We start from the raw sequence: 17,969 nt of genomic DNA on the forward strand, positions 1-17,969 counted from the left end.
GCACGTGCTGTGCATCTACACCACTCCTCCTTTGGGGAGGTCCCGCTACCTGACAGTCCTGCTTCCTTACTGCTGCTTGGGCTAAAGAGGAGATATACTTTCAGGATCTTTTTAGCATGGCCAACACCCATAGCGATTCACCTACGGCTGCCTACTGCTTAATGGAACAACCGGAGAAGTAGCGTGAGGGGAAGACACAAGAGAAAACGACAGAGCAAACAAAAGGTTTGGGTGTAACACAGTATACCTGCATACAGAGAATTTAAGAGTGAACATGAGCGATGCTGGCTGATGGTACGATGAAAGAAACACAACACAAGTTATCTGATGGGGCTCTACAAAAGCTCTGATTGGCATCTCTCTCTGTCTTTACAGCCACTTTCCCAGATCCCTCAGAAAGACAGGAAAACCCAGCTGCCGGGTGTGGTTTCTCAGCCTGTCAAATCTCAACTTCAACAACGGGAAGACACAAATCAGAGGATGTCTGGTCGGGTGTCCCGTTGCATTCTCCTTCCTCAGCAGTACTTAACTCTGATGCACGGTGCAACTGCTCACAGAGTTGGAAACAGATTTCCATTTCCTCCGTAATCTGCATATGCAGCATGTAATGACATCCAGAACAGTGGCTGGGACTGAGCACTGCCATCAAGGTTATGGACAGACATAAATGTGGCACAAGCTCTGCTGCGACTTTTTCCTGTTTTCTGGGAAGAAGGAAAGGGCGGGAAGGGCAACAAAGCCCAGTCTCCCAGACCAAGTCTCAGCCTGCTACAGTGCAAGTTTTAGCAGAGACAGAGCTTAGCACAAGCTGTTGGAGGGCAGATGGGAACATTGCTGCATCTCTGAGCGCTGGGGCTGGTACAAGGAAATGATTTGCATCTCTCTGAGGCCCATCGTGCCCTGCAAAGCTGTGACACTTGGAAGAGGCAGGAGGAAGAAGTTTGCCAGAGGTCTATTTGCAGCAACACCGGTAAAATGCAAGCCCACGAAAAGGCAGCCAACACAAAACAGCCCTGGCACAGCAAAGCTGATGTGAACCCCAAATGCTGCTTCTGCATCCGCCGGGGCCGCTACAGGGCTCACTATAGGACCCCTCCATGCACACACACACAGTTCTGTTGGCTGAGTCAGACGGAGGGATGGAGGAATTTGTCCAGAGACAAGCGCGGTAGACGGCTGCTGCAGCCGTTCAGCGTTGCATCACGATGAGCAGGCAAAGCCGGGGAAGGCTGTCACCGCTCCCATCAGCCTGAGGATGCCTGTGCTACAGCAACCGCCCCCTCGACCTCCGGAGAGGCACGGGATTTCAAGAGCACATAGAGGCTTTGCCCTTCACCCCAATTAGTTTCCACCATCTGTGCTTCTTGTCCTGGAAGCAAAAATCAGATCTGAGCTCAGGTCGGGAGACGGAAAAAAGTTTTACTCATGCAGTACACAACCGTTAAGATACACGTTCCCGAAAATTATTTTGCTCATTCTTCAGGAGCTTCCTCTGAGTAGAAATTGTGGTCAAGTCCTTGAGCAGGCACAATCACCTCGGCTCGCATTTGCTGCTACTACAATCCCCTTTTGTCTTCAAGAGCTGGTCAAATAATATTAATCCAAAAAACCCTTGAAAGACTTTTTTTTTTTTTTTAAAGGTCCTCATCTTTGAGGTGGTTCATATCAAGGCTATCGAAAAATCTTGCCCTGCAATTTGAGGGCAGTTTCTCTTATTTGAGAAGAAGACATTTTAATTCACTGAGAGCGAGCATACAAAGGAATACCCAACAGGCAACTGAACCTGGTTGCTTCTCTGACAAAAGGGAAAACCTTGTAAGTGTAGCAGCAAGCTCTCTTTTTTAAATTATTAACTACCTAACATTCAGTAGATCCTAAAAGTGGCATGCTATTGATTTTCTTTTGTCCAGAAACATCATCAGCTTTACTCAAGGGCCCCAAATGCTAACTCAAAGAATGAAAGCTGCTCCTATTTTTAATTCTTTCAATTAATCCAATACTACTTGTAACATTAAAAAATGCCTTTTTTTTTTTTTTTTACCTCCTCATTGTAAAATAAGAATGATTTTGCTTATTCTTCTGGTATGGAATCCATACAACCCAGTATCTTTCTGATTTTAATTCTCAACAGTCAGTCTCCTCAGTTTTTTGTAGTGCATGTCAAATTTGAAGTGGCAGCACACAGACCATTAATGTCAAACACCTCAGTTCTGATATAACTTTCTTATATATTTTTCCCTCTGATTTAGCTGGATTGTTTACAGATTTATTTTTAAAAATGTCACTGATACCAGCATGGCATTAGAAAATGAATTAATAAGGAAGCTGAACATGAGCTTTTACTTTGTCATTGATTAGCTGTTATTGAAATATTCAGGCAAAAGACTGACAGTATGCATGCAGAAAACTGCCTAGATGACACATCGATGTGTGAGTTTTCAAGAGTAGAAATAAATTAGAATAAGGAAAATATTTTGCTGCATAACTATGCTGAACAACTGTTCTTCTTATAGATATAGTAATACCTTCCAATGTGCTGCAGTTATGCATTTATTGTAATATTTTCAAATTATACACATTTTAATTAGCTATAATGAATAAAAAAATTCTATCCTTTTTTACTTTTATGACTAGGCAATAGTCATATTTTTCTCTCAAAGAATGAACACACCTCAAGAGAACTGTCTTTGTAAACAGTCATTTATCACAATTTTCTATAAAAGTTTCTAATGAAACTCTCAGTTTGGGATCCATCAATGAATTAGTCTTATGGGAATTTAAGAGCATAATGGATCTGATACTGCACACAGTACAACCAAAATGTTTACGATAGTTGTAAATATTACAGTACAGGCATACCATGTTTTTATTGGATTATACAGGAGAATTTGTACCATGCCTGTACTGCAGATGATGATAAACATTGCTGTAATTCCTGTACCTCCCACAGCAAAGACATCCTTCAGCTCTATTGTAAAATATGTTCTAAGAGCTTCAAAAATACAAGTATTTCACTCATCTAGATTTATTTACAGAGAGCTACTTGGAGTTTTTTAAAGGCAGTTCTCTCAAACCCACTACAAAAGGAAGATTTAAAATCTCTTTTTCACATGCAGAACAAAATGTCTTCCTTCTCAGCCAGGCTCACAGAAGAGGGTTTGGAGGCAGTGCCCCCACATGCAAGTCCTTTCATCCCCAGCAACCCAAAGGTTGGGCAAACAACGCAAGAGGTCAGCTGCATACACCTACATGTAACACCTTTACAGCAGGAGGTGAGCCTATATAATCCCGTTCACCCAATTCTTGCTATTTACAAGGAAGAGATACATACTGTCCCAAAAAGTTCCCAAGGGTGAAAATTAATAGAGACAGTAACTCCAAGTAAAAGCGCAAAGCCTTTTCTCCACACAGGCTTTGCACTGGTGTAGTTGATTCATTTAGCAGCTTTTTCCATCCCATGAGTGCAGCCACACAAGGCAACCCACCTCATTTAACAGAGTGTCAACACCGCTCTGCTCTGCACACCCATACACCAAAAGATCTATGGGTGGATCTATGTATGAAATAGTATAGCCCACTTCTCTCCTGAATAGGAACAGCTATAGTGGAGTGAATATCAAAATAAGCATAGAGCAGCATTCCCTGGCTAGGCTGCCTATACTAGATTGCTTGTTCCACCTCGTTCAGTTGAGCAATGCTATCCCAGAACATGCCTGTCCTGTGGATCCCTCCTGGCTAGTGAGCAATGAGAAGGTGCAACGCCTTATTAGAAGAAATGCCCCCAGAAGTGCCCACTGGAGACACAAGTGTACCGACATAACTGCTTTTTACAGGTATGCCTCACCTGGGCTGCAGAGAGGTGAATTTACAGCCCTGCTGCGACATACTGCTTGCTAAGCTACATCCGTAACCCAGAGCCCAGCGCTACTGGTATGCTGCACACCTACTGGTATCCCAGAAAACAGTCTAGACAGCACCATACAGAGAAGCCAGATCAACAGCATATGAAAGCTGAAACGGCAAAAATCCAAACAGTTAAGAAGAAAAACTAAAAAAATACAAATGGAGCTTGGTACAGCTCTCCAATGCTACAGTCCTACTTCCCGTCTCCCCAGAGGCAGTTCAGTCTCTTGCGCTGCCTAATATCTTCTGGAGCTCTGTATATACGTATATGCAGTTTTCTAAAGCAAACTAGGAGGAAACAGAAGCAAAGCAAGGGATTTTACCCCATGGCGTAACGATGACACCTAGATGACAGTTAGAGTCCACACGGATGCATTTGACCCTTGGGGAGATGCAAGGACATTTGCTGTCAGCCTGTCTGGCATCAGTGGCGGGACAGCGTCCCGTGCATCGACCTTCCCTGGAGGGGACTTGCCACTGTGAAAACGGGTTTGATAAAGAGCAGGGCAGCACTGGGACCCAGCCTCGGGCTGTGGAGGAGAGCCATCTCCACAGAGTTCGGTCTCTCCTGCCTCTTCCCAGAACAACTTCTCCACAGGAGTCTGCCTGAGCCTCTGCTCCAGCACCGAGCAAGTTCCCACTAGCTCCTGCCTCCCGTTCCCTCGCAAGGGGCTCTGCACCGCCCATTGCCATTTCCACACACTGGCTTCCTGACAACTTCTCCAACTCCCTGTGCCAGCCAAAATACATGGCCCTGCCAAAGCCAAGGACGGTGTGCTGCTTCCCAGCCAAAGCTCTGGGCTGCGCTCCCCTCCCTCCCTTACCCCCAGAATCCAGTGACCCGACGCTGATCTTATCAAGAACAGCGTGTGTGCGGGAAAGAGGGGAGAGGCTCAGCCCCAGACACACATATCAGCTTCATCTGCCTCTCTGCTTCCCTGCAAACGGTAAGTTTGTTCTCCCTAATTTTCTTACCCAGCCACTCTAGCTCCTTTGTGTCTGAATCTCATAGACCTCACTCTGCATCCTGCAGGCATCTGCCAGTCACACGCCTGCCTCGTCCTTCCCTTGTTCCTCGGTTTCCCTACGGGGCCACGATCCATGGCTCTGAGGCTCCCACCAGCTTCCCCATCCCCTCTTCAGTGTCAACCAGTTGTGACACTTGGGTAGACGAGAATTATTTTCTACAAGTTACGTTGAAGTCTGCGGCCAAACAGAAGAACAAGGCTCCAATCATGTCCCCATGGCGGGGGGGCGATAATTCTCATCTCTGTTAAACGTTAGTAAACTCGCAAAAAAGAGACCAGTCAAGAACCCCCTCACTGCAAGAAAAGGTTCAATCAGTTTGTGCACAACAGAGACTAGTCCTCAAGATAAGGACTCAATCCTTGTGAACTATGTGCTGTCTAAGCACTTGCAAACTCTCACTGAGACCTCTCCTACAGTTCAGACATACCTAATGCCTCTCTTTGTCCTCACTACCCATCCCAGCTCCCTCCCCCATACTTGCTCTCTTATGGATTTCCTGATATTGAACAAGAATATATGCTACATTCATAGTTTAATTCTGTTTGTCTTTCACTCAGCAAACTCAAATGTATTGCCATCAAATTTTCCCCCATCCTAATGGTTCCCACCTGACAGTCCTGTCCCGTCCCCCCCCCCCCCGAACTCTTAACTTCATCTTCTGCTGTCTGTCCTTTAAAACCTCCCAGCCTTAACTGCCTCGCTTCTATTTCCATTCTCCGCACCCAGGCTTCTTGTATAGATCTGCCTCTCTTGGAAGTTACGGTCTTGTCCCATCTGCATTCAAACCAGGCTTCTTCCTCTTCCACGCTACAGGTTTTGTCATTATGCCTAAAAATGCAAGAGCCAGCGCTTCCAGAGAGATGTGGTCACTAGCCAATTGAGGTCACCATCCACATCAGCTCACCAGCTAGTGTCTGGTGAGACGTTTAGGTCCTGAGAGTGCTGAAATCACATCCCAGCTCCACAGTCATGTTCCAACCGTATATCAAGGTAAAACCCAGATACCCATCACCTCCCGTCTACCTCTCCCCACCCCGTAGTCTGCTTTTCATGGGACGGAAACTTGTCACAGAAGACCCAGGCCCCGACTCTGGACAGTGGAGAGACCAGGAGGAGCTGAAGTGAGCCACAGTGCCCATCTCCACCGCAGCTCAGAGGCAGCCACGGGGAGCAGACGGGATGATGGTGCCCAGCCTCGGTGCCGGTGCATTTGCCTGCACGCAGTACTTCCCACCATGGCTCGGGGTTGTGATTCCAGCAGAAAGACCCGCTCAGTCTCAACTGAGGACGTGCTTGGTACAAGCAAAATCTTTAGTGATTAAAATGTAAAAGACCGTTTTCAAACTGCAGTGCTTTACAGGCTCCGGACTCAACCCATCATGGGAATATTCCACAGGTGGCGGGAGGTGCAGCCACCTCTGACACAAAGGCAGCATCTTGCCTGCATTCAAGTCCCCATTCCAAACTGTGATAACACCAGAGCCTTTCTAAAGAAACTTGCCATCATTTTTGACATTAAAAAACCCCTAGGATGTTTTTCTTATCATTGTTGGAAACAGATAAACTCTTTTATCTGGCATTACAAAAAATTAAATAAAAATAAATTAGCCTAAGGCAAATACTTAGCATGGAAACTCTTAGCCCAAACATTAGAAGTTTGGCTAACTAGTAAGGAACTGAAAATTGAGTAATGTCTACTGCCAGTGCTCCCAGACCCACCTATAATGCCCACAAGGGAGAAGTGGACTGTATTAGCTGTGCCAAAGAAGAAAAAGCAGTGCATCTTTCCAGAAAAGACAAGCTCTTAGTTCATCAGTAAGTTAAAGAAAAAAAAGAAAAAAATGCAGACAATCCACTTACAAGGACTGTGAAAACAACAGCCAAATCTTGGTAGGTTCAGCACAAAACTGAACAGGCTGCAATACCTCCTTAAGAACAGATTCACTTTCTGATTCAATGTCATGCTGCTACATAGCGAACACAGAAAGCACAGGCTAGTTCCTTAGAAAATGTGTCAGTTAAAAAAAGACAATACAATCCATAACTGAGGTTTTGTTTTTACACTAAGATAAATCAGAGCATTCATAATTGGGTCTGGCTGGAAAAAAAAACTTTGTTTCCTAAAAATATGCTCAGTAACTGGTTATTTGAGTTGGCACAATGGTGAGTTATCCTAATCACAATCAGAAAATAAGAAAGTCAGTCGCAGCTTTCTAATTCAACAGGAAGTTCTCTTAGAAGAAATATCTTCTTTTGCAATTTGTATAAAAAATATTTTTACCTAAAAGCTATGAAAGGATTAGGTAAGAATAAAACATGGCTCACTCCTGCCTCTCAGAAAAGCCAGTGGCAAATGTTCCACACACTTAAGTAGAACCGGTTGGGTCTCCTAATCCATCAATAGCTGAATTTTGTATCTGTCTTCCACTGATAAAACATTCACATTCAGGACATAAAAGCAAATGGGTCAAGAACCTGAAGCATGTGGAGTCTGAGATAGTTCCCTTTTCACAAAGTGTTTGATATCACAGACACAGAAAAAGCTTTGGAAATAATTACAAAGACAAAGATAGTATCAAACAAAAGTCAGGATTTTCATGAATGAAAAGTCAGAAGTAGCCTAAAGTTACTCTTCTAACTTATTAGATCTTCTAATAAAAAATAAACCTTTTGTAAGAAATCTGATACCTTTATACAGGATACATATCTTTCTGGTAGACAACAATGCTATTCAAGTATAATAAAAGCTCTAGCTGACGACTGCGGCTAAAAATCTGGGCGCTAGGTAAATGTTGGCATTGCACAACCCTCAGTTGCTCTAAACAAGCTGGGCTGGATGCCGACAGCAGTATCACGGTGCTCTGACACATGTGCCCAGACAAGTTACTTCCAGTACCCAAAGCACCTAATACCTGTAAAGAGCAGTGTGATCAGCCAGCCTCCCCATACTTTCCAGTCACCTCTCTTATAAAGACGACCTCTTCTGAAAAATCTGAGTAAATGGCATCTATCATGAACCGAGCTTCTTCAAAAAATATGGCTCTGAGAGTATCTTCTCATTTTAGAACACATAAATGCCCCATGTTAGTGTCCTTTCGAATCTTCTAGTTTTGCCCATCATCCATGGAATATCCATTTTAAGCCAACCCCCCCCACCACCTCAAATTACCTTTTCCAGCTCTAAACATCTCCCAAAGGCCCAGCTCTCCCATGATGTCTAGTATCTATCATCCATTATATTCAGATAAAGGGCCACTTGCCCTTCTGCTTGTCCTCTCTCTTTCTCCCTGTCCCTCTACACCTTTTCCATCTCAGCTTTGCTTACGTATCGCTCTGATTTGTCTTCAAGGAAGGATAACGATGAAACATGGTGCTGTAAGCAAGGCACTGGCACAAGATTCATGAGATACCGGGTCCTGAGTTCACCACAGCCTTCCTGTGTGGCTGGAGGAGAAGCATTATTTTTGATTAAATCAAAGTTCCACTGGAGTCAACAGCAACCCTCCTCACTAACTTTGCCTCAAGGTCTTCTCCAGTGAATTTCTACTTCTCTGGGGTTTCTTTCCTTTTCATCTTATAGTCTGTACTTACCTACTGATACAGCTTTTATTGTGCCCTAGGAACTAAAGAGGGAAGCTTATAGAGACTTATTCATTCTATCAAAACACTGAGATTTCTCAGATAATCCAGGAAGTACGAAATATGAACGTGTGAATTAACCAGCGGTTCAGAAATATTGATTTTAAATGGGCTTAGATAGGCTTCAACTTGAAATATATTAACTGCAATCTGTCTACAATAGGCTAATAATATCCTGAAATCTCTAAGTTCTTTTTTTTGTGTTTGTGTGCAAGCCAAGGAATATACTAAATGTCCTTGTCATTTTCTCCCCCTCCTTTCCTAACCTGTAGCCAAAATCACAAACCATTCAATGAACTGCAACAGAGAAGGTAGTTGGTATTTCATTGTTAATGAGCTAGACCGTGCATGTTTGGTATCCATAGGTATTCTGTTATCACTAAAGATGTTGTGATTTTGGTGTTCGCTCTCTTGGTTTTAAGATCATTAAGTACTGTAAACAATGTATAAGTAAAAACAGTAACTACAAGGTGCAGAGAAACATTTCTGGCACACAAAGAAAATGACTGACTGCAAGTTAGAAAAAACCTCTCTGGCATGAAACAGTGACAACTGCTCATGGAATTTTATGGAGTGTTTTACTATCTCTCCCTTTTGCAACCTAAGGAAGATAGCAGACTTTCTAATGCTCTTAACAGCAATATCACTTTAATGAATGTATTAAATAATTACAGAAGTGTACATGCTGTAATTTGCTAAATGCTTTTCAACTGTACAAAGACACAGTTCTTTTCAAAAACAAAAACAAAAAATTGGCACCCAATTGCTAATTAGAGGACTGGAAGACATATTCTTCTGACCTTCTGTCAGATTAAGTTTTCTAAACTGCTTGTACTGCATCTGTCTTTCTGTGGCTCATAGTTCATCTTTTTAGCTTACTTTTTTTTTTTTTTTCACAGAAAATGAATTTGTTTTCTGTGTTATAGCATTTTTCTCTTTTTAGCACTAGCACATCATATTTTAAAAAAATGTTTATGTAATACTCTATTTGCATCTTTAATATGTTTTGTTTATTTTAAAAACCAAGAGCTGAGCATGCATATTACTGATGCAGAAAGCATAGTAATGGAACAACAGGCCTTTATTTGTCAGCTGAAATAATGCGTGCATTCAACCAAATTTTTCCTTTTAAATTAGAAACTAGAAAGTTAAATGTATATGCTAAAATCAGGTATAATAAAAAAAGAGGAGGTGACTCTAGTGCACTAATCTCCATTTTGAACACCCTAAATGTTCACCTAAGACTTCTTAAAGTGCCTGAATTAGTTGGATATCTAAAACTTACTGAAATTTTTGTGGGACCTGTGTCTAGCTCTAGAAGAATACTTTGAAACTCAGGATTTTAGTATTAATTTAATTTCCAACTAGATCCTTGAGCGAGGCAAGTGATGGAGAGCAAGTGATGGAGATACATTTTTTTAAAAAATCACCAGTGACCTGGAAAACTGCTGAATTTCATAATGATCTTGGGTCAGACATGGACTACTGATTATTCACCTAGCACAGTAATTCATGCCAAATCACCTGTCTTTAATAATATTTCAATGTTAATTTCATAGTTTGCATTATGTATAATGTTAGAACTTTCCTCAGTTCATCTTGAAATGTTTGGCTTTTTGATAGGTTCACACAAGCCCACAACAAATATCATGTATCTTCACATATCCACAAATATGTATCCTTATAAGATGTGGAAAGATCACTAATGTATAGACTTGATTATAACATTCAATTTAAAACATTTTGATTTAAAGCAAGTAAATAATACTAATATAGTGTGCAAAAAAAATGCAGTGTAACAGTTCTTGGCATTTTTACATTAAATGTAACAAAAGGGTACAGTCCTTGATAATAAAATACTTGGTCCTATGAAGATAGAGAGGAGAATTCTTATTAGGTTGCCAATGGTCTGATTCAGAAGTCATGGGACCCACACAAAGTCTGATTTTCAAAACCTAATGGAGACTTTCCATTAGCCCCAACAGACTTTGGGTCAGACTCTTAAAAGCATATGACTGCGTACAGATGCATTGTGCACATGCCTGGCCCACAGGTTCTTCCCTATATGCTAAAAAATAAAAATACCTCTTCATATCAAGAATGCTAGAGCTTCAAGATCTGTAAGAAATAAGAAAGTACTAGGTGATACTAAGAAACCTACTGTTCTAGATGCATACACTGAGACATAAGAAAATCAATCATGTCATTATGAGATGTTCTGCAAGACATGCAAAATGCCTCCTATTGACAACAGTTTTCTGACAGAAAGCATACACACTCACTGACAACATGCCCAACAACCCACTCCCATCAGACATTTAAATATTGCAAGCGTTGTCCTCTTCCAGGCACCCAAGCTTGTGTCCAGGGGATCATGCAGTGAAGCTAGTGGAGCTGGCAACTGTGATGAGGCTTTTGAGTGAGTAGTGCCTCCAGCCCTGCAGTCCACGATGGACTGAAACTTGCTCTTTAGTGCATTGCGTTACAGTGAAAAAAAAATTACAAAAAAAATGAAAGAGGAAGGGAAAGGGAAAAGGAAAAGCCTACCAGTTAGCCCAAACGTCAGCATTTGTCTTGGATGTGCTCAACACTGATGGAAAGCCAAGAGAAGCTGTTCAAAGGTTTTTGCATCAGGCCATTTCTCCTCCAGTAGGTACGTTCATTTTCCTCTTGTGTACCAAGAAATCACTTGGGCTTTCATTACGAAACTAGTAAGAAAACTAAATGCTACAGATTATTTACAAGACCAAACAAAAAGGACTGAAAAAACCAAACTGTGGGAAAGAGCTTTCAGAAGCGAAGGCTGGTGACTTGCCACATAATGGTTGGAGACCAACCTAATTATACAGGAGTCTTTACGGCAGCTTTGGATGTGATCGCTTCTGTGATTCTGTTAAATATTCAGCAAAAAGCAGAGTCGGACCATTCATTTCATTGTAGTTTCTAACAGGATTTTCTCAAACAACAGATTTCTCTTGCCAACTGTGTTTGGTAACCAAGTGTAAGTGAAATCAAATGCCCTTTTTGCAGGTCATGAAAATATAGACTGATTCAGGCAAATATTAGTCTCAAGCTTCTTTCTTAAAAGCAACTTTGGGTCTACACTCTTTGGTCTCGTATCATATTAGCCACATTAGGAGATCTATTTTCATATAACTTTGTTTCTTGATTAAGAAGATATATTTAACGGCAATTTTCATCCATCCTGCTTCAGCAGCAGCTAGGGCAGAACAAAATCCTTTATTCAAGAGGGCTTCCCAGCTGTGCTGTTGCTTCAGCCCCATCATTTCTCCCCCAAGCTGCCCACAAGCCCCTGTTCCACAGTCCCGGCTTTGCTTGTGCAGACAACCGGTGGAGGGCAGGGGATGCCTGACGGGTGCATAGATCTCAAACCCCTTTTTTCCACAAAATGCTGCTTTTTCAAATAGCGTTCTTCCCACCTGTGTAACAGTTTGTACCCTGCATCTTTAAAAGTAGGCATGTAAAACTGAAAAGATTTTGTAACCAGGATTAAATATCCACTACCTTTAATTATTGCACAATTAAAATAATAATGGTAGGCTTTTTTGGCTAATCAAATAAAAATGAACATTTAATTGAACATTTAATTAATGTTTCATATCAATCAGGAAATAAAATACTCTTGAATTTTTATTATGATACTTGCTTGTGTTACTGAGAGCTCTTTAAGCCATCAACAAATGTAACAAACCCATTTATTTACAGCACATTTGCCCTCACGAGGACTGAGGGGTGCACAGGAAAACAGAAAATGTTCTTTGGGATGTCTTAATAAAAATACATGCAAATAATTGGGAAAACAAGAACAGCAGCATATAACAGCAGAAAATTTCTAAAAGAAGCCTAAATTGTTGCTGGCGGGGTTTTCCCCTAGTTAAATAGACAGGTGAAAATTCCCCTTTAGGAAAGCACATGCAGAGCATGCAGGGTTTTTGGAGGAAAATTATTGTACGGGCTGGTTTCCAAAAATACTGTGGCTATAAAACATAATTAGATGGCAAGTATGTGAATAACAAAAGTTAAAATCCCTAGGAGTAATGAGATTCATTTGGTAATTGTATAAATGAAAGATAAATGTTGTCCTTTTAATTTGTTCTCTGACCACTGAGGACGCAGCTTTATGGACAACTTTCCAGCAGCACCTTCATCTAAGCAGTGACTGCTCTGAGGTTGCTGGATCATTTGCTAGATTATATTTCGGCTGGATTAACCCCCCAACCCAGCTCACCAGGCAGCCACAGGAAATGCATGTGTTCATACAGAGAAAATATAAGGGGAGAAAAAGTAAATAAAGGTGAAAGGACAGGTTTTCTACAGACATAAAGTACAGCTTTCCTTTCCTTTTTTTTTTTTTTTTTTTTCTTTTTTTATTAGGGATGCTCAGATTCTTGTGCAATCGTGTGATTTTTAGTGCTGGAGAGCTACAAAAGACAGCAAAGGAACAAGACTTGCAGTAACATTAAGAGCAGGGATGGCACTGAAGTGTTCAGTCTGCTCAGCTGACAATCTCTCCGAAAAATGCTATTTAACTCCTAGAAAGACATCCCTGTTAATGCAGCCATATTGTAACCTGCCATATGGTTCAGATAAGCGATTTGAAATGTGAAGTGATAGATGAGAGCCCCATTTGTCACATCTTCCCCTGCAGATATGTGAAGAAAAAAACAGAACTCACCATTATTCACCAGGACATGGAGTGGACAATCCTTTGCTCTAAACCGCTGCACAAATTGCCGTATAGACTTCATGGAAGCCAAATCACAGTATAAAAACTCCACTGGAAGAGAAGCGGAGATGAACAAAACCAGAGTTAAGTCAGTTGCAATGATGTAAAAACACACTTACAGACATCAACAAGGATTCCTGTGATAATGTCACCAGGAAAGTAAAGATTTTAAAAATAAACCAGGCTCTTGGAAATTATGGGTGAAGCTGGTCTCAGAAGGTTCCTTCTTTCTCCTTCCTTCCTCCATTTCTATTTTTAAACTATTGATTCTTCACAGAGCAAATACGAGGAATGCTGCTGCCAGGAGGTGAAGAAGGGTATCAAACAGAGCAAATATATCCCAGTCCTACTGTTTTTCCTACTGCTACCATTTAGGAAGCGGGGCTGCAGCTCTTCAGCGCTGAGATGATCAAGACATGACAGCCAGAAATCAAATGGGGAGAGGAGAAGCCACATCAGGCACCACAATGCTTCCCTGTGTTTCTGACACCAAATATGCTGCCCTATGTTTTTTTCCAGATTATCTACTGAGTGTCTGTGGTCCGAACAGTGATGGAGTCTGACCACATGTTATAAAACAAAGCTTTATTGAGGCACTAGGAAAGATGAGCAACAGCGTGCCCATACAGCCACTCATCCAACCACTGATAGCAAACATGGCCTTGTAAGCGATGCCGTGACTCTGGTGGACATCCAGGGACACTTGGTGTCCGGGTCACCTGGCAGCAACAACCAGTCACGTAAATGCCTTTTGAATGCGGGTAAGAGTCATGCCACCCCTTGGCTCCAGCAATGGCAGTGTGATTTGAGAGGATCATACCTCACATGGAGACTGTGGGCAGCATCCTGCCCACGCTGCCGATGTCGGTCAAGGGGTAGGCTGTCAGTGTCTCAAAATATATTTACCACTGGTATGTTTTTATTTCCAAGAAAACATGTCTCTAACAAAAACATCCTTTGTCCAAAGCATTAGTCAGCCATTGACCTTCACTAGAACACTACAAAATTAATTAATTGAAATTAAAAAAAAAATTAGTTAAATCCCCCAATAACTTTCAACCCATCAGGTCTGAAAATTCTCCTTCTGTTGCAGTTGTTCATCTTTCACCCCCTGACTCTCAAAGCACTGCTTCATCAGTTGCCTTGCCTTGCATGACAGCCACAACCAGGGTTATGAAGTGAAAACAAGTGGTGCTCCCCCCCAACAGCAGTAGCTATCCCCACACAAACGATCCAAATTCCTTAGAAACTCTGCAAAGCGGAAGAAGAAAGAAAATTGGGACCTCATCCACCTGTTTTAGCCTTTTAGAAAGTATACATATTGCATGCCAGGCTTTTGGTTTGTATCGGCATTAGCTATGTTTTAAGTAAGAAAATGTGAGTCTCTAGTGCAGATGTTATTCTCTCTTCTGGTTTGCTACATGTCATGGTGGGACTCCAAGTCAGCTAGATATTGTCAACTCCACACCAGCCGGAGTCACTACACTAGGGCTCTGAGGTGGGTTTGCCTGAACCTCTTCCATAAAGTGAATTTTCCAAGACCGACCAAAAGGTGTTTCAACTTGAGAAAGTCAGACAGTACTGAGCAACCTCCAGTGACTAAGTCCAACAGAAAGAAAGGTGAAGGCTGTACAAAGCATGCTCCCCTTGCTCACTGTGTCCTCGCAGGGTGAGTCCTCACTGTCCGGTTTGATTTCAGGAAACTCCCAGATTTCCCGAGCTGTGGCAACCTCTGCCCAGGTGCCCGGTCCCCAGGACGGACTGGGGCTCCAGATCCTCACTGCGTTTTCCCCGCTCCCTTCTGCCTTCCCACCTCGTGGCCCAAGGGCTGCTCCCCTGTGCTCCACAAGAAGGAACAGCCAACCCCTTCCTTGCACATGGCTTCCCTCACCTCTTCTTAGGAAAGAAATAGCCTTTAAAAGAAGGGGAAATTAAAGATACATAGTTCCTCACACATGCTAAAGCAAGCCTTTCTGACAGGAACATTAAACTATTGGGTAAACAGGCTCCAACGCAGGTTGCAACAAGAGACCTTTCCTCTTACTCTTTTCCCTGGTCCACCAGTGATGTTCACCAAACTATTTCATCCTGCCGCAACCGAGGCTGTGAGCTGCAATGCCTCTTTATAGTACGTCTGCACACTATGAGTTTAGAAGGCCTGCAGGCACAACAGCAAGATAAATAACAGAAGACAATCAAGCTGTTATTAAAATCCTATACAGGAGAACAGTTCCTTCAGTTCCCTTCAGTTTTACAGTATAGGGCTTTAATAATCCTTATGTATTTTGAATCTAGACAGTATTAGTCCCCTGAAATTGTCTTAGTGAATTTATATAAATTACTCAGTGGCCTTTTCCATTTTTTTTTTTTTTTTAAAGAACACTTAGATTCCAGTTTTAAGATAGTGTAAATACATTTTTTCAAAATGGCTGTAAAGTCATACCATTTCAACAACACTGACCCATGAATAACACTGGAGAATTTCTTGAGCTCCCTATAGACCTTTAGGAGGTCTGCAATTTTGTTTAATTTCACTGATGTCCTGCATCTGGAGATGGTAAGGAAATGCAAAGGTTATTAACTCCTGTAAAATAAGAGAGTTGTTCAGGTCATTCCTCTTGTGGCCTGGCAGCTACATAAAACCACGTGAATGGCACTGTAATTGCTCAGATACACAAAACCTGGTCGTACTAACTTATTAGTAACTAGTGCAACAACAAATGGAGTAAAGACCTAGGTGAAGGTTTATGCTGACTCTCCTGTTGCTCCACCTCTCCAGGCAGCTCATCAAGGAAAGAGATTAGGGAAGGCATGATCAGCTTCTTAGGAGGCAGCCACTCACACTGCCAATGGAGGAGTCCCTTTTAATACAAAATATTCATCTCGGTACAGAAGGCATTGGACTTTCATTAGCTGCAATATTTTGTGGCACAGTGCAGGGTCCAACCACTTCTTCACCACCCGTGTGGACTGTGGTAACATTGACTCTGCTGGATTTTGCTAATGCCGCTATATGTGTAAGAAAAACAGGCGCCTGAGAATATTCACTAAGCTAAATTTTAACCTCTCCCCTCATCTGACCTTGAAATTGTCCTTTTCTGCATTGCCAACAATGGTGGTTAGACAACCGGTGTGCCCAGGTGAGTGCTTTTCAGCCTGACCGGTGCAATCTCATCCTTCCTGGGAATTAACTTTTTGCTGCATTTGTCTGATCTCCCCTCCCTTAATTTTGTAGTTTTGCAGAGCAAATGCTGTCCTTCATTATGACTGTACAGTGCCCAGACTAATGGCATACTAGGCCAAGGCTATCATTACTAAGCTTATTTACTTGCTTACTTGGGAAGCGTGTCATCATATTCAGTATTTGTAAAGCACTTGCCATCAAAGATCAGAACATGCTTTGGAAAGGAAAACAAACAAACAAATCAACCCCCAAACTTTTCTTTTTGCTCACAGGGCAGAAACATTAATGGCCAGAGTTCTTGTTTGTGCTTATTCGTGCGTGGCAGCTCTTTGCCAGGGAGGCGGTTTCACTGGCGCGAGCGCTGTGCCGACTGAGGTGCCGTTCCACTCGAGAAAGAATGCCAAAACACGGCTCCAAGTCATGTGCTGACTCAGTGGCAGGGCCTCGAACAGAAACTGAGTCTCTTTGTCCCATGGTCCAAGTGTTTAATTTTTTTATCAGTGTACTGAAGAAAAATACACAGTTAGAAGCTAAGGTCAATGGTTAGTTTCTAGAATATTTTGAAGCATGCACAAATACACTAAGCATGACAATTTTTGAAATGTCTTAATTCATAAAGACCAGTGATTAATAACAAATTATTGATTAATATTATTATTGATTAATAACAAATTATATATTAATAACAAATAACAAATTGAGCAAATGACCAAACCTGAACTTGAACTAGCAATGTGACTTGAAGTACTTTTCAGAAACAACTATGGCAAAAGGTTTTCTGTACAGGATAGGTATGAGCAAAAAGAAGACATGCAACAACAGGAAGCAAACTGAAACATGCCAAAATTGTTTGGCAGTCTGGGGAAGTTCCCACTGACTGGAAAAGGGGAAACATAACCCCCATTTTTAAAAAGGGAAAAAAAGGAACACCCGGGGAACTACAGGCCGGTCAGTCTCACCTTTGTGCCCAGCAAGATCATGGAGTGGATCCTCCTGGAAACTATGTTAAGGCACATGGAAGATAAGGCAGTGATTGGTGAGAGCCAACATGGCTTCAGTAATGACCAATTTTGCCTGACAAATTTGGTGGCCTTCTACAATGGGCTTAGAGCATTGGTGGATAAGGGAAGAGCAACGGACTTCATCTACCTGGACTTGTGCAAAGCCATTTGACACTGTCCTGCATGACATCCTTGTCTCTAAATTGGAGAGACATGGATTTGATGGATAGACCACTCGGTGGATAAGGAATTGGCTGGATGGTCGCAATCAAAGAGTTGTGGTCAATGACTCGACATCCAAGTGGAGACCAGTGACGAGTGGCACTCCTCTGGGTCAGTATTGGGACAGGTGCTGTTTAACATCTTTGTTGGTGACATGGACAGTGGGATTGAGTGCACCCTCAGCAAGTTTGCCGATGACACCAAACTGTGTGATGCGGTTGACGCACTGGAGGGAAGGGATGCC

At 42.2% G+C, this 17,969-nt stretch overlaps 1 protein-coding gene across 1 annotated transcript in view; it reads right to left on the bottom strand.

Moving 5' to 3' along the window:
- Nucleotides 1–17,969, bottom strand: part of DHRSX (dehydrogenase/reductase X-linked) — a 170,531-nt gene that overhangs the window by 48,253 nt on the left and 104,309 nt on the right. Inside the window, exon 5 of the mRNA XM_029999153.1 lies at nucleotides 13,268–13,369. Coding sequence (XP_029855013.1) covers nucleotides 13,268–13,369 — 102 coding nt within the window. The remainder of the gene's footprint in view (nucleotides 1–13,267; nucleotides 13,370–17,969) is intronic.

This window comes from Aquila chrysaetos, chromosome 23 (assembly GCF_900496995.4).
Source record: "Aquila chrysaetos chrysaetos chromosome 23, bAquChr1.4, whole genome shotgun sequence".
Classification (NCBI taxonomy): Eukaryota; Metazoa; Chordata; class Aves; order Accipitriformes; family Accipitridae; genus Aquila; species Aquila chrysaetos.